Source organism: Macrotis lagotis, chromosome 1 (genome assembly GCF_037893015.1).
Source record: "Macrotis lagotis isolate mMagLag1 chromosome 1, bilby.v1.9.chrom.fasta, whole genome shotgun sequence".
Classification (NCBI taxonomy): domain Eukaryota; kingdom Metazoa; phylum Chordata; class Mammalia; order Peramelemorphia; family Peramelidae; genus Macrotis; species Macrotis lagotis.
In genome coordinates, this window is record NC_133658.1 from 360,208,473 (window position 1) to 360,236,001 (window position 27,529).

The following is a 27,529-nucleotide window of genomic DNA, read 5'->3' on the forward strand; positions in this document are numbered from 1 at the left end:
ACCTAGTTGCCCCAAATAACATACATTTTAATGGAGGGGAGCAACAACTGACTGATTATTTGAGTAGGGGCATAAGCTACAATTTGGACAAAGGAAGGCCAGATCAGTACCACATGTTAGAACTGGAAGGGCTCTTATGGTGAAGTAGAAGTTGTGATGAAGTCTGTGCCCTGAAAGCACCTGAGGCTGAAATTGTCAGCAATGACTATCCATTAGAAATGACCTTTAATAAAGCCATGTGCATCATGGGTTGGCATGACCAAAGAAACATCATGGACCTAATGGAGGAGCTGAACTCCATCAATACTGTTGTTTTATGATAATTAGGAAAATTAGATAATTAGAAAATTAGGAAGTTCCAACTAAAGATGGCTTACAGTCTATTTGAAGAGTCAAAGGAGTTAATAGTTTTGGTTTTGTTTTGCATTCAAGGAAGTAAGAAACATCATTCATAGGATATTTGTAGTCTTGCCTTATAATGCTAATGAACAATATAAGAAAAAGAGGAAGATAATTACAGTTTATGCAGCAATATTTGATGCAAAGGATAAGAAAGTAGGGAAATTCTCTGAAGAACTTAAGCATTTGAAGAAATTTCATATTAAGTCAAACTATGGTTTGATAGTCAATGATTTCAGTGTAAAGATGGGAATAAATAAGGCTATCCACTAGGATGTCAGAGATTGTGGTTCAAGTTTGAAAAACTAAAGACTCCAATTTATTGTATCAAATACTCAGAAACCTTACATATATATCAATTCTTTTTTTCCAAGAGAGAGAGCCCAAAAGTGCTGTTTGTTCTTCAGCTGCTTCTGTCACGTCCAAATTTTTGTGACCCGATTTGGAATTTTCTTGACAAAGATGCCATTTCCTTCTACAGCTCATTTTACAGACAAAGAGGGAGAAGGGTTACAAAGTTAGTAACTATCTAAGGTCAGATTTGAATTCAGATCTTCCTGACCACCGGGCCTGGTGCTCTAGCCACTGTACCACCTAAACTCCCTGCAAAGATGTGAAACATGGTGAACCCAGAATATCATCATGAAAAAAAATATTGATTCTCCCATAATAGAAAAAGAAATGATTGCTTAGTGGTGTTTAGTCATATAAAATCCAACTGTGGTGCAGGACAATACTATGGAGGAAGATGATAGAAGATTCCAGGTAAGATTACCTCTCTAATAAAAGTTAAAAAAAGGGAAAACAAAAACAAATATATACAGAAAGCCTAGACTAAGTTGCATCAGTCTAAGGAAACAATATAACTTTTTTCTTAAGTTTATCAGACAATTATTCATTTTAAAGTGTTTTGAACCTATAAAAAATGAGTTTATTTTAGACATTTTGTCTTGCCATTCATTCAAAGATGAAACTGGCATGAGAGCATCAAAGAGAGTGAAACAGAGATCTCATCTTTGTCACAGTGATCCATTTCATCATCAAGAACAATGGCACTCTTATCTTTGGGACACTTCAATTTGCAATGTGCTACATAAGGAAGGGGTGATGGCTCTTAGGAAGATGTAATCAGCAGGAATGACTGGACTGGTCTAAATGTGTACACACCAAGCAAACCTTAGCTTGAATGATCTTGAAAGCATTGTGGAAGTGATTTTGCCATATATCTCAGGAGGGGAGAGATGCTCAAAAGTATGAGAAAAAGTCAAGGACAAGAAGATGCTAATTATAGCAGAATCATATATCCACTCTCTCATCTTTACACACATTTAATGAGAATGATCTATGCCTAAATTAAAGGTATCCTTGATGAAAACAAAAAAAGAAAACAAGTAAATTTCCTTGATTGATGTTACATAGAGTACCATAGATCGACAGTCCCATATTTGAGTAAAAGATACAAAGAATACAAGATTACTTTTCATGCCTTTTTAAAAATAAATTTCCAAACTGACTCAGTTGAACAAAATGCAACCTTTCAAGACTTTCGGGTAAAGCCAAGGTGGTGGCATGAGGACAGGAATTCCCAGAACCTTGTTCCCCCCCCAAAACTCCAAAAGTCATCAAATTATGACTCTAGTCAAAATTTAGAAGGGCAGAACCCACAGAAAGACTGAATATGATATTCTGGAATGCAAGGTCCATGGCAGAGGTGGCAGTTTCCAGACCTCTTGGCCCAGGGATCACCCAGGACATCTTGAAAGGGTGGTGGGAGAACTCTTCCACACCAGAGTGAGCATAGAACCTCAGCCAGCACCTGTCTCAGAGCAGCCTTGCAGTGGGAACCTGTGGAGCTACTCAGCACTTACAGAGCACTCAGCCCACAGATGGTAAGGGGATGGGGAGAGACTGCAGAGGTCTCTCTACCATCCTGGGGCAGGACTCTGCTGTTTGTCTACACTCAGATCCAGGTTGCAGTCTGGGCCCCCATACCATGATAGAGGAGCAAGAATCTTCCTCACAGCTCCAGGGAAGAGGGGAGGACCTGTGGTCATCTACAGACTAGAGCACAGGCAAGAGAGTAGGTAGAGCCTCTCATAAGACCTTGGAGGAATTAAAGGATTTCCCAACCCCCCCCCCCCCCCCCCATAGCCCTGGGAGTATGGCAAATCAGTCTTAGGCTGAAAAATGAACAAGCAACAGAAAAGAATCTGACCAATACAAAATTACTTTGATCCCATGGAGGATCAAAATACACACTCAGAAGAAGACAAAGTCAAAGCTGCTATAGCCAAGACCTCCAAGAGAAATAGGAAATGGACTCAGGCTATGGATGAATCAGAAAAGACTTTGAAAAACAAGTAAGGGGGGAGGCTAGGTGGCACAGTGGATAAAGCAACAGCCCTGGAGTCAGGAGTACCTGGGTTCAAATCTGGTCTCAGACACTTAATAATTACCTAGCTGTGTGGCCTCGGACAAGCCACTTAACCCTATTTGCCTTGCAAAAACCTAAACAAAAAGAAAGAAAGAAAAAACAAATAAGGGAGGTGGAGGAAGAATTGGGAAAAGAAATGAGTGCAATGCAGGTAATTCATGAAAACCAAGTCATCAGCTTAGTGAAAGGAATACAAAAAAATACTAAAGGAAATAACCTGTTAAAAACCAGTTTAGGCCAAATGCAAAAAACAACCCGAAAGACAAATGAGGAGCAGAATTGGCCAGCTGGAAAAGAACATTAAAAAAACTCTCTGAAGAAAATAACTCCTTGAAATGTAGAATGGAGCTAAAGGAAGCTGATGACTTTGTGAGAAATCAAGAAACAATAAAATACTACCAAAAGGACAAAAAATTAGAAGAAAATGTGAAATATTTCATTGGAAGAACAACTGAGCTAAAAACAGATCCAAGAGAGATAATTTAAAAATTATTGGGCTACCTTAACATGACCAGGAGAAGAGCTTGGCTTCATTTTTCAAGAAATAATACAGCAAAAAATGCCCTGAGATTCTAGAAGTAGAGGGTAAACTAGAAATTGAGGGAATCCACTGATCACCTCCTGAAAGAGATCCCAAAAGAAAAACTCCCAGGAATATTATAGCCAAATTCCAAAACTCCCAAGTCAAAGAGGAAATACTATAAGCTGCCAGGAAACAAACAATTCTACTACTGTGGCTCTACAGTCAGAATTACACAGGATTTGGCAGCATTAAGGGCTTGTAGGCTTTAGAATATGATAATTTAGAATGCAAAAGAACTTGGTTTACCACCGAGAATCAACTACCCAGCAAACTAAACATCCTCTTTCAGGGGAAAAGATGGACTTTCAATGAAACAGAGGACTTTGAAACTTTCCTGTTGAAACAACCAGAGCTTAACAGAAAGTTTGATCTCTAAGTAGAGGACTCAGGTGAAGCATAGAAAGGGTGGATGAGAAGGACTAATTATGAGGAACTTAATGATACTGAACTGTGTGTATTCCTGCATGGAAAGAATATAGTAATAACTCATAAGAGTTTATAAGAGCAATTAGAAGAAGCATATATAGACAAGGCCCAGGAGGGAGTTGAATATAATGGTATGATATAGTATAAAGATGGAGTCAGTGGGTGATAAAGGATAGTACTGGAAGGAAGGGAAAGGAGAGGTAGAATGGGCTAAGGTGTTTCACATGAAAGAGTCAAGAAAAAGCTTTTGCAATGGAGTGGAAGAGGGGGAAGGTGAGGGGGAATGAGTGAGCCTTCATTCTCATCAGAAATGTCTCAGAGAGGAAATGACACACACTCAATAGGGTATAGAAATCTATCTTACCCTAGAGAAAAATGAGAGGAAAGGTATGGAATAAAGGGGATGGGGAGGAGAGGGAGAGAGTACGTGATAGAGGAGAGGGAAGATTGTGGGAGGGATAATCAGATACAGCATACTTCTGAGCAGGGACAGGGTGAAAGGAGAGAAAGAATAGAGTAAATGGAAGTGGGGAAGAATAGAATGGAGGGAAATATAGCTTGTAATAGTGACTGTGGGAAAAGATATTGAAGCTACTTCTCTGTTGAACTTATGATAAAGAATGCAACCCATCCCAGAGACAGAACCATTGAAATATGAACACAGACCAAAGTACACTTTTTTTCCTTTCCATTTCTCTTGAGGTTTCTCTGTCTTTTTTGCAGGGGGTGGTGGTGGTTATGTTTACTTTCACAATAAGATTATTCTAATAATACAAAATAAACTATAAAAATATAAAAAAAGACTCTTCTAAGAAGGAATGTCTCATTCATATTTTGAGTCTATAAAATTCCTTGATAAATGCAATAAGACAAAAACATTATTCAATGACCTGATTATTAATAAGCCAGTAGAGCTGTATTAAATAAAAGAGATGCATGTAGGTGCATCTAGGTGGTGTAGTGGATAGAGCACCAGCCCTGGAGTCAGGAGTACCTGAGTTCAAATCCGGCCTCAGACTGCTAATAATTACCTAGCTGTGTGGCCTTGGGCAAGCCACTTAACCCTATTTGCCTTGCAAAGAGAGAGAGAGAGAGAGAGAGAGAGAGAGAGAGAGAGAGAGAGAGAGATGCATGCTATGTTTGCCATTGTTACAGCTGAGTTTCTATAGAGTCCAGGTGGAAAAGAGAGGTTCCCCAGAGATGATGAGGCCTCCAGATGACATGATGTAGTTTATTGCATCAAGCTCTAGAACATGAAAAGAAACAGCCTCTTTAATGGAATCCGTGATTACTCAGTGAAATAAGTCTTTAGTAAGGGTGAGCAAACTAGTCCTGGGAGTCAAGTCTAGCTTTCTACTTTTTTTGTTTGGCCCTCAGCTAAGAAGTTTTTACATTTAAAAATAAAGTTTAAGATAAAAACAATTTTTAGCTGGGGTGGGGGTTAGGTAGTGTACAAAATGATGAAGATCTAGATTTGACTCCCAGGTCTAGTTGGCTGATTCCTTGGTATGAAGGAAAAAAGTAAATGGATGAAAAATGTCCATTATCCAAACTTTGATATGCAGTTGAGTCTCTATCCCAGTAAGTATATTTTTATTCACTGCAGAAGACCAATGATTTGGGTACAGCATTGAATAGGAGAAAGAGAAGACTGGATTCTACTAGAGAAACTGTACAGTGCTTTCAAGTATTCCAAGCTTTCAACTATCCCAGCATCCCAAGTCACTCTCCAGCATAAAACTCCCATCTTTTTAAGATCAATGGGCTCCCAGAGATACGAGATGGATACAAGCAGACTTCAACATATTTCCCATAAAGATTCATGTGGAACAAGGAGTAAAAGGCTTATGACCAAAGAAAAGTATCAACAGTAAAGGCAGTGGTGGCCTAGTCATGATGAGTGAGGGATAACAGAAGAACAGTTTGAATGCTGCAATGGAATCTATGGGATATAAAATGCCTTGGAAGAAGGTCTCCTGCATTTTAAATAGATCCTCTGTGAAGGATCTATGAAGCAGTATAAGCAGGAATCATATAGGTTGAGCAGGTATGGATGTGTCTCAATCTGTATTGATTGAAGGAATACCTACATTGATGAGATGGAACTCTTGAAATAGGCTTTTACAGAAGCATAAGGAAATATGGTCATTCTGTTATATGCAAGCAGAAGGTAACCAACCACCTGCCATAAAAGTCATATCAGGTAAATTTCTGTTACACTGTGAGCTCCTCAAGGGCAGAGATTATATTCGTTTCTTTTCATATTTGTATTTCTGGAGTTTAGCAAGGAGGAGACTTAAATAGAGTGAGCATTTGATAGAAAATGTGTTGAGTTTATTAGAAGGGATTGCAGGCTGAACAATTTACTAATTAACTTACTAATTAATATTAATCCTCATTTTATTGCATTTTAAAGCATAAAGAGTGATGGGACTTGCCTGAGGTTACTCAACTAGTAAGTGTCAAGATTGAAATTTGAACCTTGGTTTCTTTGACTCCAAGTTCCATTCTCTTTTCCATAACAGATATTGTTGGGAACTTGGAATAGCAAGAAGACTTTGGTAACATTGCACCAGACTGATTTATTTAGCAATTTTAAGAATGCTATTGATCAAGTTTCCAAAGCTTGATTGATTCTTATTATATTATATTGAAATAGCTTACCAACTTCTGATTTGGCTTTTTTTATAAGAATATTGAGTGTAAACATGCTATCATATAGTCCAGTGGAAAATTAATTAGGATAATGGCTTTGTCTTTTATACACAAAGAATGTCTAATCATTACTTGGATCTTGTATACACCCACATATCTTTCTGGTCAAGTGTTTATATCATGGGCAGTTGATTAAAACTTAACATGTTTAAAGGCTATGTGGAATACAGGAATAACTATGGAAAGGCTTTATATAAACATTTGATGTGAACCAGGATCTGAAAATAGTGTTTACAAAGTAATGGAAAAGTGAATAGGAAGGCACAGGATGAACCAGATAGGGTCAGAATTTTTGAAAAAACCTGATTCAGCCAATGAGGGAGAAAAAGTTGGTAGCCTTCCTTCAGAGGAAAATAAATGGTTAGATAAGTGGAACATGTAAGAGTTTAGTAATGATCAGGGTGCAGATTGTGTGCTTAGCTATTTATTTTTTAATACTTTTTCTATAATTGTATTATTTTATTTATAAGAAGAAAATAGAAGTTAGTATTATTTTCCTAATGAAACATATTTGTAGGAAAAACACAGGGAAGCAGTCCAGAGTTATATCACCTCTCAATTATCCATTTCCAAATTAAAACTCCTCTTTAGACCTCTCCTGCAATAATCATATAGTGGGGATCATATAGTGGCAAAATTTAGACAAAGGGATCATATAGTCCTAAAGTTTAGACAAAGGAGCAGAAAGAAACCCATCACTTCCTACAGGGGAAGTTTGACCCCTCTGGCCAGTTTTAGTGAAAGAAACATCATAGGGTATAGGAGAAGGTGAGATCTGAAGGGGTTGGAGTATGATATGGGATTGGATATGAAGTAATCCATTGTCTCCTTGACTCTGTCACATTCTGTACAATTAGAATTAACTTTTATGACTACTGGGCAAGACTTCTAATCTACTTGCCCAGTCTTCACTACTACTGTCTCTGATCTCCTCAGATCTCTTCTCTGTCCCTTTCAGCTTTGGAAGTTCCCACAAAGAGTGATAATGTGGTTGGGGCTGAGGAGCTAAGAGAACCATGGGAATTAAAGGGTATTTTTGGATGTGGGAAGGAGGTTACCATTGGAACTCTGGTGGGGGATATGCTGCCACCTTCACTGGAAGCTTCACCAGCTCATCTCCTGCTGTGGCCTCAATCACTGGGCCCTTCAGCCAGTCCACACTAATGAAGGGTTTGTCTGATAGAGAGAAAAAGAGTAAAGCAAAAACCTTTATCATCCCCAAAGATTATTCTTTTAAGACCCAATTCAAATGCTACCTCTTCCATGAATGTCTTATTCTCCATTAGAATCTGAAAGCAGGGAATATATATCATTTAAATTTCTAGTCCTTGACACGATTCTCTGCATAAGTGCATTAATATTTGCTAACTTGCTTTTTTTTCCCCTACAAAGTTTTTATTTTATTTTTTCCAATTACATCCGAAGGTAGTTTTTGACACTCATCCTTTGGCATGTTAATTTACTTTTAATTACTATAAAATTCCTCATCAGACTCCTTTACTTTGATGAAGTATGAAGAATGGGGACACTGGCCTAGAGAAGGATCAAAGAGCAGAGAAAGCTGTATAGGAAATATGGATTTGAAAGCCAAGTCACTGGGACTGGATCTAGATTGGAGCCATTAGGAAGATACATGGAACAGAGACACAGAGTCAATCTCCAGAGGACAACAGAACTGGAGCACAGAGCAAGCACATGAGAGAGAGACACAGTGACTAAGTGGTGTCATAAGCTGAGGCAGTAAGCAGGGATCCCATTTCTTTCTGCTACTCACAAACACAGGGTATAAATATATGTATATATTTTTATATATGTATATATATACATACAAACAAAAATGTGTATATTTACATCCACATAAAGGCCTCAACAAAGGCTTCTGTTGAATGAATGAATGAATAAATGAATGCATTCATTGATGGTTAGGTTAGGGATATGTAGACCTTTATGGTTATGGTCAGCACACATATCTGAAGTTCTGAGGACTTATTAGGGGGATAGTTGGGATGGGCTGAGACTGAGAGAGCCTCTGCTGTGGGTCTCCCTTCCTTCCTTCTTCTTCCAAATACTGCTCCTATGGACCTATCCTCTTCCCTAAGACCCCATTTGTGGCCATACCATGCACGATGACCTCGGTGCTCTCCCTGAAGCTCTGGACACCATTGCTGGCTTCACACACATACTTTCCCAGGTCTTGTTGGCTCACATTCTGAATAACCAGGATGCTGGATAGTTCTGTGTGCGTCTGCTGGGAGCGGCGCTCAGGTGTCACTGCCCCGGCTCGTTCTGTCTGCCAGTAAGAGGGAACAGGAGAGGTCAACACCCTGCCTCTACCCTACCTTCTCCTGACTTTGATATCTTCTCTTGCTCCCAGGGGAATGGTCACCAGGTAGTCTGCTGTCGTTGTTGTCTTTTGTTCTTGAAAAGGACCAGTGACATCAGGAGAATGATGGTTTGACTTGCAAGTGAATTGAATTTAAGTGGGGTAGAGCTGTACTAAGTCATCCTCACTCTTTCCTCCAGAGATGCTTAGCTCACTGCCCTTAGATAAGTGGTGGTGGGGAGGTCCCTTGGCTTGGGTAGGAGGGAGCTATGAGGGAAGGTCTTCTAACTGCCCTTTGTGAAAAAAGAATACATAAGAAACAGGTCATCCAGGCTTTCCTCAGGAATCTGAGTTCAGCTCTTGTTGTGCACCTTATTTTATGCATTGGCCCAAGAGGTGTGGCAAATTCTTAAGAATAAAATTTAACCCAAATAATTTCTATGAGAAAAAATGATCAAATTGCTTAAAAATATGATTATGGCTGCACAAAGATCTCAGAAAATGACTCAGAAAAAGAAATACACAGAAGATGGGAACAAGAAAGAATAAAATGAGAGAACAAATGAGTGGTATAGTCCATAGGAAAAGTCTCAAAAGTGGTAAAGCTCAGAATGAGCTGACACCAGTGACAAATGATAAGAATTTAAAAACAATTTCCTTTTTATGTGATGTAGGGAACAAGAGGCAGAATCAAAAGGATAGAATGATTCCTGACTGGGGTGGGTAAAGAAAATGAATATCAGAAAGCAAGAACTCCTTAACACTTATTGTGATTTTCTTTTCTCTTAATAAACATTTTCTGATTGGAAAGAATAAATTTTTTCACTTGCTAGATAACTTTTTATTATTAATATATTTATTTAACTCCTCTCCCCATGGCATGTAGAAATAACTTTTTAACATTCAATTTAAAATTTTTTTTGACTTCCAAATTCTTTCCCTCCCTTCTTTCCTTCTTTCATTATCAAGCAATTTGATATATTATACATGTGCAGTCATGCAAAACATATTGCCATATCAATTATATTACGAAAGAAAACACAGACCTAAGGGAAAAAAAGCTCAAGGAAAAAGGAAAAAAAAATGCTCAATCTGCATTAAAACTTTTATCAGTTGAAAGAACATGTTTTCAAGAAAAGTGAGGAAATAGTAAAAGAACTTCTACTTAGTTACCCTTAAATCATCCAAGTCATTAAGCCTGAAGCAAGATGTTAAGAGCTGAGCCACTCCATCAAAAATCGTGGAGAAAGAAAGATGACCAGAGGTTGTGTATATACATATATGTATATATATATATATATATATATATATATATATTACAAAGAGAAGAGGACATGATCTTTAGAATATAATTTTGGTATTATTAAGAGGATAATTTGTGATTATTTAGAAAGGGAAGAAATAATCATCAAAAATTGGTATCAGTTCATTAAGAACAGATTCTGAAGAACCTCATTTCCTTTTGTGATATAATTACTTGGTTGGTAAATCAAGAGAACATCACAATCATAATATGTTTTAATTTCCATAAGGTATTTATAAAGAGTTTCTGAAAAATGATTAGAAATTGAAAGGCACCAAGGGACTGACTGATGGGAGCCAAAAGGATAAAGGTGCACTTCTGTTAACCCACTAAGTTCCAGGGGAAACATTTATTGTCATTTCCTGGCACCTAGGTAACTTGCTTTATTTTTTCAGTTTTTCTAGCTATTCTACCTTGTTGGTAACAGCAAAAAACTAAGATCTTATGAGGACTGTTTAGTGCTTAAGGGATGGGGAAAAAGAGAAGGAGGAATAGGAGAAGAAGAAGGAATAAGAGGAGAGGAGAGGAATGCCAGTGCAGGGGAGAATGGAAGGAAATGGCATATCCCCTTGAAAGATTAGGAGAACTGGTGCTCAGGAAAGAGTAATGGGTAATGAATATCAACAATAGAGTGAAGAGTTGGGGGTCATATCTAGGGTTTAGAGTAGGAAAGAATATTGGACTGGTCTGGGAGTGAGAAGTACTTTAGGGTTTACTTTGGTCATTTGCCTGTGGATCAATAAATCAGTCAACTAGAACTTATTAATTGCCTATTGTATCTATGCTTTGTATTAGGTGCTGGGGATCTAAAGACAAAATAGAAGTCTTCAAGGAGATTTTATTTATTTTATTCTCTCAGTCAGAAGAGCACCAGTATCTCCAGAGATTGAGTCAGGGTCATGGACAGAACAGAACTGACAGAGGTAATCCTCATTGGCTCCCTGGGAGCCTCACTGGTTTAGAGATGGGCAAGGGATAGAGGTCTCAGGTCTACAAAGGCAGAGATAGTGTGACATGACTGAAAGGAGAACTCTAGTGGGTAGAGGAGAGTCTTTCAGGAGAAAGCCAGTAATAGAAATAGATAGAGAGACAAAGAGATAGAGAAAGTAAGAAAGAGACAGAGAGAGAGGAGAGGCAGAGAGAGACACACAGAAAGAGAGACAGATGCAAAGAGAGAAAGACAGAGAGACAGAGAAAGGGACAGAGACACACAGAGATAGAGTTAGAGAGGGATGGAGCAGGGGTAGGTGTGATCTAAAGGAAAATGCTGTGTCCCTGGTTTCAAACATCACCTCTGGTGCCTATTATCTGTACAATCTTGGGTACATTACTTTATCTCCTTGGGTCTCAGTTTTTTCATTTATAAAATGAGGAGGTTGGCTTGGAACGCTTCCTCTAACTCTAGCATAGATTTAATCAATAGAGAATAATCAGCAGGAGATGAGAGGGACACTGAAGCAGAATCCCCAGTTGGCACAGCTGAGAAATTATGTATCAGCTTCTTAAGGTAGAAAACTGTTTAGTGGTCCTGATAGGGGACCAAGCCTGGGAAACAGTTATGAAGAAACTTCTCCTGGATAGGAGGATCTCTTTTGAAAAGGAACCTGGGGGCGGCTAGGTGGCGTAGTGGATAAAGCACCGGCCCTGGAGTCAGGAGTACCTGGGTTCAAATCTGGTCTCAGACACTTAATAATTACCTAGCTGTGTAGCCTTGGGCAAGCCACTTAACCCTGTTTGCCTTGCAAAAATCTAAAAAAAACAAAGGAACCTGACCATGAAGAACAGCAGCATAGATAAATGGATAGGGAAGTAGACTTGGGGGTTGAGAACTGAGCTCAGATCTTGTCTTAGATGCTTACTAGTTGGCCACAGACAAGTAATTTAACCTTTCTGTGCCTTGGTTTCTTTGTCTATAAAAGAGAGGGGTTGGATTTGATTTGCTCTAAGGTCTCTTTCAACTCTAAGTCTATGAACATTAAGACTAGGGTGGTGCCAACTAACATATTTAGTGTTAGTTGGCATGCTATAAGCTATTTCTAGGTTACTATAATACAATGAGAGTTTTTTGGTTTGTTTTAGAATGTTTTACCACTGAGGGAACAATTAACTGAATTAACCTTCCTTGATGAAGGAGCAAGGTATACTACTAAGAATGAGATTCTTTTCTGAATCTCAGTTTCCTTACATGTAAAATAAGCATATTAATCATTGCACTAGCAAAATTATTATGCTGTTTAAATGGCATAATAGCAATGTAAGCATTATATAACCACAAAATATTATAGAAATGTGGGGAATCATTATTGCTTTTATTAATTTTGAGGAGGTATAGAACTATGATTTCATTGGTGTAAGATATTCCCAATGAGAAAACTTTTTACCAGTGTGAACTGGCACCTACTCTGCATCTTACAGCCACAAACTATGGAGTGTTGATTTGGGATATAGAAAGAGTAAGTAACCACACTGCTAGTCTGTATCTGAGCAGAACTGCAAACTAGGTCATCCTGACTCTGAGGCTAGTTCTATCTTCTATTCATTTTGGCCTTCATGATTAGTTATTAGTTAGGATATTAATTATAGAAGCATAACTGAATCATAAAACAATAGAATATCAATTATTAACTAACATTGACTTATACCCAATGAACTTAATAATGATTATAACAATTATATTAACATTAATATAACTCTTAATTATTATTATTATTATAACTTGAGAAATTAGAGTCTAGAAATTCCTCTAAAGAATACATGTTTAATTTTAGTCTCTTTTGCCTCCTTAGTCTCAGTCTTATGATCCACATGAACCTCCAGGTTACTCTAAAGAGCAAAGCATCGATGCAGATGATTTAGGGATTTGAAGAATATTTCCAGGTGATAGAGGCTCCTTACTGAAGGAAAGGCCGATAGAGCACTAGCTATGTGTTTAAAAAGTGTGGAGGAAGGGGCTGATCAGAACCCATTGGAGGGTTGCTGTGATAGAGCTATGGAGAGCAGAACCCTATGCAAGGTGGTCTCCAACCATGAAGAGCCAGTCCACTCTGGAGAAGGATAAGCAAGGGGGTTCTGCTGGGCCATGAAGGGTTGGAAGGAAGAGGGGGCTAACCTGCTTCCCAGGATAATCCCACTGGAAGGTGACTCCTGAATTGAACTCAGCCCACACGGTACAGTTCAGGACCAGCTTCTCCCCAACCAGCAGCTCCAAGGCCTTCTTGGGATACAGCTGAATGTCATATAGCTCATTCCCTGGAAGGCACAGGCAAACACATAAGACAATATTGTAACACAAAGAATGCAAGAGAGCACAGGACCTACATAGAAAGATGCATGTATGCCCATACACAATATGTATGAATGTTCAGAGACACAGATATATATGCATATGCAAAAATGATTTCAAAGCCCTGGTTCAGGTCCAGTTACTGGGGTTGCTCTCTAGTCTTTCCTCTTTGCTGCAAGCCCCATATCCAATACCATCAGTGTCAGGGTTGTGAGACCCAGCAGAAGTGAGGAATACAACTCCCTCCCTGGAATCCATGATTGGGGAAGGTTTCATAGTCCTCATTCTGTGGTATCTCATAAACAAGGGCTTGAGGCCAAAGTAGGAGTAAGTAACACTGGGATGAATATGAAGGGGGAATATTCTATGGTTTGGTAGGAGTAAGCTTTTCCTATCATACCAGTGATATGGATGATGAAGAAGTTGGAACGGAAGGTTCGGCCCCGGATGATGGTCTCACACTGGAGGAACAAGGTATCTCCGAGAAGTGACGTGGGCACCAGCATTCCCTTCCTGTCATCCCACACGATCTCTTGTCCATCTGGCTGGATCACCCTGATTTGCTAGGGGTGGGGTGGATGGTCAGGGGCTGGCCACCTCTCCCCTCCCCACCATCACTGAGGGGTAGCTGGAGCCATGGCCCTTTCTCCAGGAATGGTCACCAGACACCTCCAGCTCTGATTCACTGGGATAGGAAACCTTGGGCAGGGAGGAGGTATTTGGAGCAGGACAGGGGAAATAAGGGGTGGTGGTGTGAAAGGAAGAAAGGGAGTGGTGGTTCATACCGAGTGCAGAGTGACGTTGAGGTCCGGGATGGACACCAGGCAGGGTACCCACGTATGGTCCTTGTTGACCAGGAGAGTGTCTGGCCTGTTGATGAAGGGCTGCTCGAAGTCTGAGGCCAAGGACAGCCATCCGCCGAGGAAGAGGGAGAAAGGAGAAATGAAGAAGTGGAGAGAAAAGAAAGAAATAGAAGAGGGAAAGAAGAGAAGGTTGAGGAGGGTAAAAGAGGAGAAGCAGAAAGAGAAGAATGAGGGAGGAATAAGGAGGAGAAGGATGGGTATGAAATAGAAACAGAGATGTAATGCAACAGGATAGAGGAAGGAAAGGAAGAAGACAGAGGAGGTAGAAAGAAGGAAGAAGAAAGGAGAAAGGATAGGAAGGATGAAAAGGAAAGAGGAAAAACAAGACTTCCTGAGTGCCTGGGTGGATGAGTAAGGAGACTGGGAGGGGCTCCAGGGCAGGGACAACATGCCAAATGTCAGGTCATAACCCCACGTTCAAATCCCTATCAGTCATTGACCTTCATGGGCATAGCTGGGATTTCAGACTTGCTTTCTCCAGTTAAGTTCTGTCTTGCCATAGCCAAAGCCTCACTTATATACTGACAGGGAATTTGAAGGTCCCTGGTTTCATATACCAGCTACAGGTTAAGTACTTTGGTAACCAGGATTGTTTTCATTTTATACTGAAAAAGAAGTCATTTAGCACTGTGTTATTAAAAATAAGATGAAAAGAGAAAGAAATAGAACTAATTTGGGGGTAGGATCACCTATACTACAGATTGCTTGATAACATAGCAGATGTAGATGATGTTTTCCTAAAAGCAGATTGTAGAACTGGTGTGGCAGCAGTGACAACTGCTGAAAATCTAAGAAATTTCTGCCATAATAAAAATCTAAGAAATTCCTGCCATAATGAAAAATTCATCTCCAAGAAAACAGATGAGGAGAAAAACCTATTATGGAGCTTCTGATTAATAAAAAGCGACTAGTTTGTGAAATAGAAGAATTTAGGAGAAAGTGATCATGTTATCCTAGCATTAATCATAATAAAGAAAAATATATTCTTTTTCTTCCTATAAGAAAGTAGATTTTAAAAAGTTCTGAGAAAAACAAGTTTATGATTCTTTGGATTAATTTATAAAGAATTAATGATTCATAACACATTAAAGGATATGGAAAGTGTAATTCTGAAGACACACTTATACATTTTCCAGATGAAGCAGAAAATGGAGAAGAGTATAAAGGGACCAATGTGGCCATCTAAGGAGCTCTCAGGTGTACTAAGTATATATATGCAAAAGGTGGGGGAAGCTGGGGCATATATATAAAATGATAAATGCAAAATATTTGTATAGAAATGTCAGATGAGCAAGTCCCAGAATGAACTGAACCTTGTGAATAATGCTAAAAATAACAAAAAAAATCTTTAAAAAAACTATGTAGGACTTTGAAAGACTTAAGACCTCTGATGAATACATTGATCAACCATAACTCTGGAGGACCAATGACTAAGCAGCATTCTCATTTCTTGTGAGCCATGTTGGACCAGAGGTGCAGAATGAGACATATATTTTCTGATTGAGCTAATTTATGGATTTGTTTTTACTATGCTATGTTGTCATAAGAGAAGGCTTTTTAAATTTTTTGTGTAGAAGAAGTTTTTTTAGGGGGAGGGGAGAAAAGATTAGTGATGGTGATGTTCTCTCCCCCAGAATAAGAAAAAGATGTAAAAGCATCAATGAAGCATTTTTTAAAATGCACAATAGAGGGGGTGGCTAGGTGGTGCAGTAGATAGAGTATTGGCCCTGGAGTCAGGACTACCTGAGTTCAAATCCCACCTCAGACAGTTAATAATTACTTAGCTGTGTGGCCTTGGGCAAGCCACTTAACCCCATTGCCCTGCAAAAACTAAAAAAAAAAAATGCACAATAGAAAAGAGAGAATGGATAGTTTTGAAACTATTGAATTTAATAGTTAAAATAAGTTGTATGGATTCATATTTTCACATACAACACTCTTTTCCTAATCTTTGTATATACAAATGTTCATATTATTAGGCTTTGTCAAGACTGAATTAACAAGGGGTGGCTAGGTGGTTCAGTGGATAAAGCACCGGCCCTGGAGTCAGGAGTACCTGGGTTCAAATCCGGCCTCAGACACTTAATAATTGTCTAGCTGTGTGGCCTTGGGCAAGCCACTTAACCCCATTTGCCTTGCAAAAAAAAAAGATTGAATTAACAAAAAATGAAAAAAATAGTGAAGATAAAAAAATAAATAAAAAATAAAAGACATGCAAGAATTAGTGTGAGACTGGCAAAAACTTTCTAAAAATTATTTCAGAAAGGATCATTAAATGGTTGGTTTATGAACACTTAGAATTCAAGGATCACTAGGAATCAGAAAGGGTTGACTAAGAACTGTCAACTATCTTCATTTAAAAATATTTGTCAAGTCAACAGCAATTATTAAGACTTACTAGCTGGGGTGGCTAGGTGGAGCAGTGGATAAAGCACGGGCCCTGGAGTCAGGAGTACCTGGGTTCAAATCCAGTCTCAGACACTTAATAATTACCTACCTGTGTGGCCTTGGGAAAGCCACTTAACCCCATTTGCCTTGCAAAATCCTAAAAAAAAACCCCAAAAACTTACTAGCTGCTGGATACTGTACTAAGAACTGAGAATAGGCCAAAGGTTGATAGTCTGTTAGAGCAATAAGATAATAACCTACCTTGACTTAAAGGATTTGAATATTCTTGTGGGTCAGATGAGGAAATGTGGCCTGGATGATAGTACAATCAGGGAGAACTGAAATTGGTTTCCCTTTGAATATTTATGAATGACTTAGTAAAGGAAGGCACTGAAAGCAGATTTATTAGTTCTGCAGATGACTCAAAGCTAAGGGAGAGACTCAAAATGATCATGATAAGTAGGAACACAATATTGAAACGATCAAGATGACACTGAACAGGGAAGGGTTACCTGCCAGTTTGCAGTGCTCCCTTAAATGAGTTACAAAACTGAAGGGAGACCTGTCCTTAAGTCCCAGGTTGATACAGGAACTCAAGATTTCAGTAGAGGGCAATTATCCTATCACTTAGGATTGTGCTGTTGCTAAAATAGAAACTATCACCAAAATTGGAAAGGCATGGCAATTGAGTGGTAGAGGTGGAAGGCAGCAACTACTTTCAAGAACCCAATGAAGGACATTAGGCTTTATATCATTTCAAAGCAGCCTGAGGAAAGCAAGAAGGATCAGAGACTTTGGGCCAATGTTTGTAATTGCCTGTTCATTCTAATAAGTTTGTAGTGATGATTGTCTGGGAAAGAGAGAGAGAGAGAAAAAGGGAGAGAGAGAGAGAAAGAGAGAAAGAGAGAGAGAAAGAAAAGGCAGATGAAACCTCTGTATAGGACAGCAGTGAAGATTCAGAGATCTGATGTTTCTGGGTGACTTTCCCCATGTATCTATTTTCCCTTGTATTATGCATTTTCCTGAAGAAGTCATATATATGCTGGACTATGTTGGGAATTGCCTAAAGTTTTGAATATGGAACTTGGAGCATCTGGGCTATGATGACTTGGGTCATCAGGTCAGGGATCAGCAGTAGTTGCATCTTTGACCTTTTGAGCCCTTCCCTGCTCTCAGTTTTAAAAAAATCCATTTTATTTCATTTTCAGTTCCAAAATCTCTCCTCTTCCTCCTCCTCTATTGAGTTTTAAAAAAATTACAAAATCTGTTAAAGTTATGCAAAACAAATGCATTAGCCATTTTCTGAAAAAATCAAGAAAAAGAAAAATATGCTAACTACACTCTGAATCTTCTATCTGGAAGTGGATAGCATTTTTCATCATAAGTTCTTTGGAATTTTAAAGGGTTATTGTGTTGATGAGAGTTAGTAAGTCTTTCACAGTTTATCTGCAATACTACTGTTACTTTGTTAATTGTACTCTTGGTTCTGCTCACTTCATTTTGCATCAATTCATGAATCTTTCCAGGTTTTCCTGATACCATCCTCTTTATCATTTCCCCCGTTTTTAAAAGTAAGTTTAATATCAGAGCATGGGACCCTGATAGTCCCCTGATAGTGGGAAAAGACCTACTGATTTATCCATTCTCAATCATAGCCATCATACAAAAGGATACTCATCATACTAAAAAATCATACTTAGGAAACACTCTTCCAAAATAGGAGGCTATTTGTCCATTCAAAAATGATTTTGTCAGATTTTGCCTGAATTTTTTCCACCTGGAAGCAATCAAGTTTCTACTATGATCTAAGGGAAATTTAGGAATAGTTAAGACTGAAGCAGAGTTCTGCTTCAGTCACATCAGGACATCAGTGAAGCAGAGATATAGAAAGTTTCACTGCATCTTTAAAGTCCAGGGAGTTGAGAGTGATGGGAGGTTACAGTACTGGGGGAGACCCTGGTGAAGGCCGGGTGTGAAAAGGACCATGCTTAGGGGGCTGAACAATGAGATCTGGAAGTGAGAGAGAATCTTTAAGGGAGCTATTTTCCTCAATAGACTAAATTGGGCACTGTAACTAAGTTGTGCCCCTGCAATTGCTAATCCTCATGCTAATACTGACAGCACTTTATTCTGGTCATTAGCTCTAAATGACTGGCTGAGGATGCCATGCCACAGGGGCCATGTGGGGTGAGGGCCATGGTCCCAAGATCTCAGGAAGCCTTCTTGGTCCTTGTTGGTGTCCACAGATAAGTAGTTAAAAAAAAAAAAGCAGATGTGCCCCCTCACCCTTTCATCGCCTATATTTTTCCAAGGATTCTGGGCAAGAAGCTGCTTTCATGTTAAAGATCAGGGAAGATTCTGGAGCAACTGTTATCTCCTACCCCATTCCCAACCCATGCAGCTCTGGCCTAGTAGCAACCCTTATAAATCCTCTGGGAAAGTACTCATTGTACCACAGATCTAGGGCAAGATGAGATCTCAGAGACTATCTAATCTGTTGCACTCCACCATTGTAAAGGTGAGGAAATTGAGATTCTGGGAGGTGAAGTGATTTGCTCCTATTTAAACACATAGTATATGGCAGAACTGGGATTTGAACTCAGGATTTCTTATTTTAAATTCAACACTCTTTCTACTCTTATCATCTGCTACTCACTCCTTTTTTTCCTATGGCTTCCTTCCCTAGCACCTACTTGATAGTAGAGAGAGATTTAGAAGACCTAAATTCTCATCCTAGTTCTGTTACTCATGCAAATAATTTGGGTGCTTTAAATCTCAATGTTCCCCTTCATGAAAGGCAGATATTACATTTGTACTGTATATATCTCACAGGATTTTGGGGAGGACAATACCAAATAAACTTTCAAGGTTAAGGAGAGGTAAGCTAAGACTCCTAGGTGATCTCAAAGGCTCCTTCAATTCTAAATGTTACTTCTTCCCCCTCCACCAATTCCCTCAGGTCTCCCTCCCTCTTGCCCCTCCTATGGAGGTCTACACCCAAGGGGGTCCCTGGATGGTTCTCACCTCTCACAAACACATAGGTGCTCACTGCGGTAGTGCCCTCAATTCTGGCCTTGATGTATTTGTAGTAGCAGGTATAGGAGCCGGTGTCATTGGCCAGAGTCCTGGTTAGCACCAGCACCTTACAGTAGGGCCGGCTGTCAGTGCCCTCGCAGTCTCGTTCAGCTCCAGCCTCGGCCTCTGCTGGCCCCCCAGCTTTGCTCTCCTTGTCACCTTGTCTAGGCTCCTCCCAGCCCCGGGGCCATGCCCACTCCAAGGGGTGCTGTCCTCTGGCAGAGGGAAAGGAAGAAAAGAGAAGAGTTATGGGTGTGGTATGACAGGGATCACTCCTGGACCCACCTTCCTAGGGTGAATGAAATGGGAAAGGCAGAAAAGAAGGGGAGAGAATATGGGAGAGATGAAGGAGAGGGATTAGGATCCCAGAAAAGGGGCTAAGGAAAAGAGAGTTCTGGCACTTCTCTGAGGAGCCCAGAGGACTAAGCCATGGTTGGCAATGCCAAACCTGGTCTGAATGCCCTGCTCTGCTAGACAGGGGAATCCTTTGTAGAATATGGGCATGAGAATCTCACAGTTCTTAGGCAGTTCTAGGGCCTTGGGAGGGACTCACTATACACTTGTATAAAAGACTTTGGGGTCAGAGACTTCTAAGCCAGATGGATGACTAGTAGAAACTTCAGAAGAGCAAAACTTGTCAAATTGTTTACAAATAGGCTTTACTGGTCTAGGTCAATGGACACCACTTCTGTCCTGGTGGAAGACACCTCCCTGTAGGCAGTGAGATCCTAAATAAGCCAATTTCCCTTTCTCTCTTGGCTTCCTGGATCCCTAGGAATGATGGAGAAACCTGACTTTTCCTGAAAAGTTCCAAGTAGCTGGTGTTAGGGCCTGTTAGCTTGAGTACCCATTTACTTGGGCTCTGTGTGGCAAGGCTGTCTTTGTGAGAAAGGAAACACGTGAAGTGCAGCTAATTTGCCTAGATTTCCTTCTGAAAGACAGACAACAGACTTTAGCACTTTGCATATACCAAGTTTCCCACCCTCCCCAATCTCTCTCCACTCTCCATTTATAGCTGTGTAAACCTATATAAGCCCCTCACATGGCCTAGGAGATAGTGGAGAAACATAGCTGTATTTTCCTAAGGGGGTTAATTAGCAGTGGACTAGAGTAGAAAAGGGAAGGGGCAGGGACTGGGAGTTGTTCAGGGTTCAGGGAAGAAGCTAGCAGTTATTCAAAAGTGGAATGGCCTCCCTTGAGAAATACTGGGTTTCCTCCTCACTTGAAGCTTTTCAGGCTATATTTTTTCCTTTTTTTTTTTCAAGGCAGTAGGATTAAGTGACTTGCCCAAGGTCACACAGCTAGATAATTATTAAGTATCTGAAGTTGGATTTGAACTGTCAGGTTCTCTTGACTCCAGGGTTGGTGCTCTATTCACTGTACCATCTAGCTGCCCCCTAGCCTATATGTTATTGATGGAAGATTCTTTGTAACTCTGAAATTTTGTGAAGGATAATACATGATAGGAATTTGAGTAAAATAAGGTAAGGTAAGATAAAGTAAGGCAAGGTAAGACACCACCCCACACAACCTGAAGGGTAACTTGCCTTCAGTCAGTAAGTAGCAAAGCTGTAATTTGAGCCCAACACTCTTTCCAGCTTCCTATTGGAGAGAGTATCTAAGGAGATCACTTATTTTCTGGACTCCTTAACTCTTCATTAGTCTATAGCTTTCTCAAGTTTGTCAATAAACCCTTGAGAAACTCTCAAAAATCAATCATACATATGCTAGACACTGTACTAAACTCAGGGATTTAAAAAAAGGCAAAATATAGTTCAAGAAGTTTACAGTCTGGCCTGTGATTCTTCCAGGTTTGGGCAGTGGTGAAGGTAGAAGAGGGAGGAGGGAAGAAGAGCAAGGCAGAGAAAGCTGGGAGGTCAGGAGTCCTATCACAAAGGTGATAGGGAAGGGGAAACATTGATTGGTATGATTAAAAGAAGGCATTTGTTCAAGGAAACAAGATAGTTATATCCTGGGTCAAGAGGAGGCAAGGTGTGAAGGAGGGATGGACAGCCCCAGGAAGCAGCCAGAAGGAAGCTTTGAAGAGAGGATTTCACTCTGAATCTTTCCTTTGCATTCAGAACTTTATGTAATTTTAGTTCTTATCCAATCTTACATAATTGTATCTTTTCATATTTATAAATCAACAAGAACTTATAAGGACTGACTTTATAGACCAGACATTGTCCCAGGCACTGGAGATACAAAGACAAGAGTGGAATGCTCCTTGCCACCAAAGAGGTTACATTCTATCAGGGAACAGTATAGATAAAGAGAATAAATGCCAAAAAAATGAGAGAGTTTAAGGAGGGGGTCAAATAACAGCTGAGGAGATGAAGAAAGGCTTCATATAGAAAGTGGGGTTTAAGCTGAATTTGGAAGATATGAAGTGAGTTGATTTCAGGTGGAGACCACTAGTACAAAGGCAGAAAATGGACTGACATTTGTGAAGATATTAAGGAGATCATTGGGTTGAACTTTAGAAGGTAAAAAGAGGAATTACATATAAGAAACCTAGAAAGGTAGGTTGGAATGTTGTAAAATGCTTTAAAAGTCAAACAATGGAGTATTATATAACATTCTTCACTGCACACTAAACTGGACAACCCTCTGTTCCCTGAAATTTCCCATCTCTGTGTATTTGCTAGCATTCCTTTTGCATTTTTCCAATGTGACATTTAAAGTCCAATTAACTGACCCTTCCTCCATGAAACTTTTTCCAATACTTCTTGTCAATCAATAATGTTCTTCCCCCAGGACTGCAAATAACATGTCCTTATACTCTCTGAAGTACTTATGGGTTAATTTAGACTAGATTCATGATTTAGTAAAATAAAAAACTTCCAGAAAGGAGATTCTCCTATGTAGATTGGCCCTTTTCCTGTAGCATATAATTTTAAAGAATTGCTGGGGAAAAGGGAGGATAAGTGACACCCAAGATTACACAGCCAATGTGTGTCACCTGACCCCAGTCTAAGGTGAACTCTTTATCCTTAAGATAAAGATGCTGTCTACTTATGATGTAATATTACGTTTTACAGTGATCTGTGTTTTCATCTTATCCCTCCCACTAGACATTATTTAGTGGATAGGTAGGACCGTGTTTTTTTTTTTTTTTTTAGGTTTTTGCAAGGCAAATGGGGTTAAGTGGCTTGCCCAAAACCACACAGCTAGGTAATTATTAAGTGTTTGAGACCGGATTTGAACCCAGGTACTTCTGACTCCAGGGCCAGTGCTTTATCCACTGTGCCACCTAGCTGCCCCAGGACTGTTTTATCTAAACTTTGTACATCTCCTAGTAGCATATTCTTCACTTACTAGACTGTTCTTCACCCAGCAGGAATTTAATAAATGTTTATTGAATTAAAATTTACATTATATTTGTCTGTGTCTATGTCATATCCTCCCAGTGAGCTCCCCAGGGGCAGAGATCATATCTTTTTAAATCTTGTTTCTCTTATTCTAGTGTCTAGAATAGGGTTCTAAACCCAGTACATGCTCAGCATATTTGCTGAATGAATGATTCATTGAAGAAAGGAATTTCTTTTCTGAAAGACGCTTGATCAAGAAGAATGAACAATCATGAACAATCAATCTATAAGCATTGATTAGGAACCTAACATAGGTCAGAGACTGTTGGCTCTGGAAATACAAAGACAGATACAAAGGCAGAAGTTAAACTGTTCCTGTCCTCAATGGGCTTCCATTCCATTGGGGGGGGGATGAGAGGTGTATGAGAATCATATGTACATCTATGGATCTATACAAAATAAATGAAAGATATGTTGGGGGAAAAGGCACTAGCATCGGGTGATCAGAAAAGGTCTTGTGTAGAATTGAGGGACAATTGAATTGACAGGACACTAAATTATAAGCGGCACCAGAATATTTCAGGACAATGGGGAGGTAGAAAGAGTTCCCATGAGGGAGGTTGGTGGGGTTTGACTAAAAGGTATCTAAAACACTTAGCTCCAAGGCTTTCACCAAGGCAGAGGAAAGGGACTCCTTGCTTTTCGCTGTTCCTAAGAACAGAAAGAATCAGAATAATCCCCCAGATGCCCACAGCTTCTGTGGAGTCTCCTACCTGAACAGTTTCCTGAAATCGATAATCTACTGTTAGGTTACATTTGAGACTATTAACTCAATGAGGGAAGGGATTGGTGTCATTTGCCACTGTATCCCTGACAGCTAATAAATGCTGGTTGGAATGTGGGATGAAAACTGAGAAAAGCTAATTTATTCTGTCTCCAGAGAGATGGTTCACAGCCCATTTAAATGCAGCCCAGAGTAGGATCAACTAGTGCAACGACTATCTGATAGACCTGTAATACTACTCTGCAGCAGGCAAAGCAGGTACATTTGGGGGGGGGCACTTATTAACTCTGTGATATTTGCTGTTGTTGTTCAGTTATGCCTGATTCTTCATGTCCTCATTTGAGTTTTCTTAGCAGGGATACTGAGTGGTTTGACATTTCCTTTTGTAGATCATGAGGAAACTTAGGCAAGCAGCATTAACTGACTTGCCCAGGGTCTCACAGTTAGTTTGTGTCTGAGTCTGGATTAGATCTCAGAAAGATGAGTCTTTCTGCTCTAGGGAGCACTATGGTGTTCCTGGCTGTACTGTTTAACATCTTAATCTCCTCCACGTATCCTTGTTACTCCTCTCATCTAATGTCCAACTCTGAGCCTTTTCTCCAGTTGTCTCCTGTGCTTGGAACTCTTTCTTCTCCATCTCCTGGTTTCAAGTCTCAAACAAATCTCACCTTATGTGAGAAGCCTTTTCCAATCATCCTTCATACCAATGCTTCTCTCCTATTATCTCCAGAATCTCCTGGGTATGTATCTTCTTTGTATATACTTATTTTTATCTTGTCTCCTTGAGAGCAAGGTCTGTCTTTTTGCCTTGCTTTGTATCCCCAGAAGTTTGCACATGAGAGATGTTTAAAAAATGGAGCTGAATAATTACACATGTAGAGCCTATATTAGATTGCTTTCTGTTGGGGAAAGGGGGAGGGAAGAGAGGGAGGGAGAAAAATGTAAAACTCAAAACCTTGCCAAAAAAAAATGACTGGTGAAAATTATTGTTGCATGTTATTGGAAAAACAAATAAAAATATTAAAAGAAAAGAAATGGTGGCTGATGGGCCCATCTGTTCTCCTTGGGAGATCTGGTTGTTCCTCACATTAAAACCACTAGCTCAGAGGTTCTTAACCAGGGTTCTCTAGGACTTCAAGGGATCCATGGATCAATATTTCAGGCTTCCATAAATTTAATTGGCAACCTATTCAAATCCCTCAGCCTCAATTTCCTCATATGTGAAATGAGAAAGGTGAATTTGATGGCTTCTGAGACCCTTCCAACTCTAGACCTAGAATTCTATTATCATATGACATAGTGGCAAAAATAGCTGTGAGTAGGGAGAATTTGGTCCAGCCTCTAGATAATTTCTAGAGTCGGGCTGAGAGGGAAGTGGAAAGATAACCACGGATACATATCATGGCAACTGTGATAGAGGGGTCTATCATTTGGGTTCACAGGATCACAGATTTAGAGCTGGAAGAGACCGTAGAGCCCATTCAATCTAATTCTCAATTTTACTGCTGAGTAATTGAGGTCTGGAACAAATACCTGAGCTTGGGTTTAAACCCATGCTGTTGGATTCCCAAGCTAGCAATCTTTTCTCTGAACCAAGATACATCCCTTGCTCTCAGGACCTGCCTACATTATCCTGTGTTAGAAAGAAGTCTTTCTGCAGGGTCAGAAGGTCTTAAAGATATTTGGTCTGTGCAGCAAAGATTCATGAATCCAGTCAGCATGGAAAGACTTAAGAGGGCCTAGCTCCATTTCCATTCCCATGAGTTCCAATAGTGTCATTTCTATGAGAATCTGAAGGTTTTTTTAGGTCACTTTGCAAGTTTTTCTCTATTGGTTTCAGCCCAATTTCTTTCTCCTTACCAGAAGTAGCTTTGATTATGTGTGTAGGAAAGGAACACCTTGGGAATTTTCACCTCCTCCAGATGGGGGTCAGGCATGGGGACAGTGGTGGCTTATTGAATGGGAGACAAGAGAATGGGGTATTTTTCTGAGGAGAAAGCCTATGGGATTGAGATATCTCCCCAGGAGTTCCAATTGCTCATCTCTGCCTGGGGCCACACCAACATTAATCTCTCCATGGAAGAACAATCCTGGGATTCCTCTTCCCCATGTCTTAAGACTTCCAAACATCTTCCCCTCAGTGAGATCCAACCTTCCTGCTTCACAGAGATGGGAAGTGGTCAGGAAGACTGGGTGTAGCTTCACTGGAGGGTCTTTACCTGCAGGTGATGGCCAGGGTATCCTGGGCGTCAATCACGAACTCTTCTTCTGTGATGTTCAGGGTTGGAGGAGTCATAGAATAAGTGCTGACAAGGCCTGGAGGTGAGGGACAGGGAAAGTAAGGAAAAAGGAGAAAGGAAAGGTCAGTTTGAGGCTCAGACTGGAAGAGAGAAGACCTAGAAGATCATTTATTCCAGGGGTGTCAATATGTGGCCCACTAACAACATTCCTGAGTGTGGCCCAAACCAGATCAAAATGTACTCAGTAAATACTTGACAAAACAAATGAAAATTCAATAAAATAATGATATTATAACTGTTTGAAATTAAGTTAGTATGTAGGATGCAGATATCCTTGCCTCGTTTAGTGGCTACTATTTTTGAGTTTGACACCACTAGTTTAGTCTAATTCCTTAATTTAGCAAGGGGACCAGGACTTGGTCAGGACTCTGATTTTTATCAATGTAGTGTCTCTCTCCCCCCTCACCCTACTCCCATTCATAGATGCAGATTTGAAAATCATTATCTTAAAGAGTTGCCTGAGCCATGAAGGAGTAAGGGACTTTTCAGGGTCCCAGGCTAAAGGCAGGATCTAAACCCAGGTCTTTCCTTACTTCAAGATATGTTCTATTTACTTTATGACATTGTCTCTCCCCTAATCTAATGAATGAAACTGTGGGTCCAAGTAAGTGACATGCCAAAATAATAGGTAATAAGTAGGTAAAAATAATAGGTAATAAGTAACAAAACTGAAATCTGAACCCCAGTGGTGGCGTCTATTCCTGTTCTTGAAGATCTCACAGAAGGAACCTCCTGTGGCTTAGTGGTATTGCATCTACTTTTTAATTTTTTTTGGAGGCATTTGAGTTTAGGTGATTTGTTCAGGGTCACAAGCTAGTAAGTGTCTGAGGTCACATTTGAACTCGGGTTCTCCTCACTCTAGACCTAGGTTCTATCCATTGTACCACTTAGCTACTTCAATCATCCACTTTTCTCAAAGAGGTTTCTAGCTGGGTCTATCCTCCATTGGAGGACATTTAGTCCTAGAGTAGTAAATTCTCATTGCACATGAAGGAAATGATGAGGATAATGAAGAGAATACCTGAAAGTTTTACAGCTTTAGGGTCACTAAATCATTTCCATATTTTATGTGTTTTGATTTTCATACTAACTCTGTTAGATGGGTGTCATTACCATTTCCATTTTTCCAGATGAGAAAAAAAAGTGAAGGAGTGACTTGTCCTAGGTTATTTAATGTCTGAGCCAGAATTAAAACCCAGATCTTTCTGATTTTCAAGTTCAGCCCTCTGTTCACTTCTCAGATAACTAGTAATCCAGTCACAAACTGACCCCGCACTCCAATGACCAGATACAGCCACCCTCTGACTTCTAAACATCTGCCTGCCTCCCTTGGGGCTCAGAG

General features: G+C 39.8%; 1 protein-coding gene across 3 annotated transcripts in view; it reads right to left on the reverse strand.

Moving 5' to 3' along the window:
• FLT4 (fms related receptor tyrosine kinase 4) overlaps nt 1-27,529 on the reverse strand; it is a 113,874-nt gene that overhangs the window by 40,437 nt on the left and 45,908 nt on the right. The window contains exons 2-8 of one of the 3 annotated variants that reach the window (XM_074212195.1): nt 26,107-26,203; nt 19,742-20,007; nt 14,252-14,361; nt 13,867-14,029; nt 13,293-13,432; nt 8,676-8,847; nt 7,616-7,733 (exon numbers count right to left, since the gene is read on the reverse strand). In XM_074212195.1, the coding sequence (XP_074068296.1) occupies nt 7,616-7,733; nt 8,676-8,847; nt 13,293-13,432; nt 13,867-14,029; nt 14,252-14,361; nt 19,742-20,007; nt 26,107-26,203 (1,066 nt within the window). Of the gene's footprint in view, nt 1-7,615; nt 7,734-8,675; nt 8,848-13,292; nt 13,433-13,866; nt 14,030-14,251; nt 14,362-16,978; nt 17,485-19,741; nt 20,008-26,106; nt 26,204-27,529 lie in introns of those variants that run through there. The other 2 variants (XM_074212197.1, XM_074212196.1) reach the window with 2 other exon arrangements.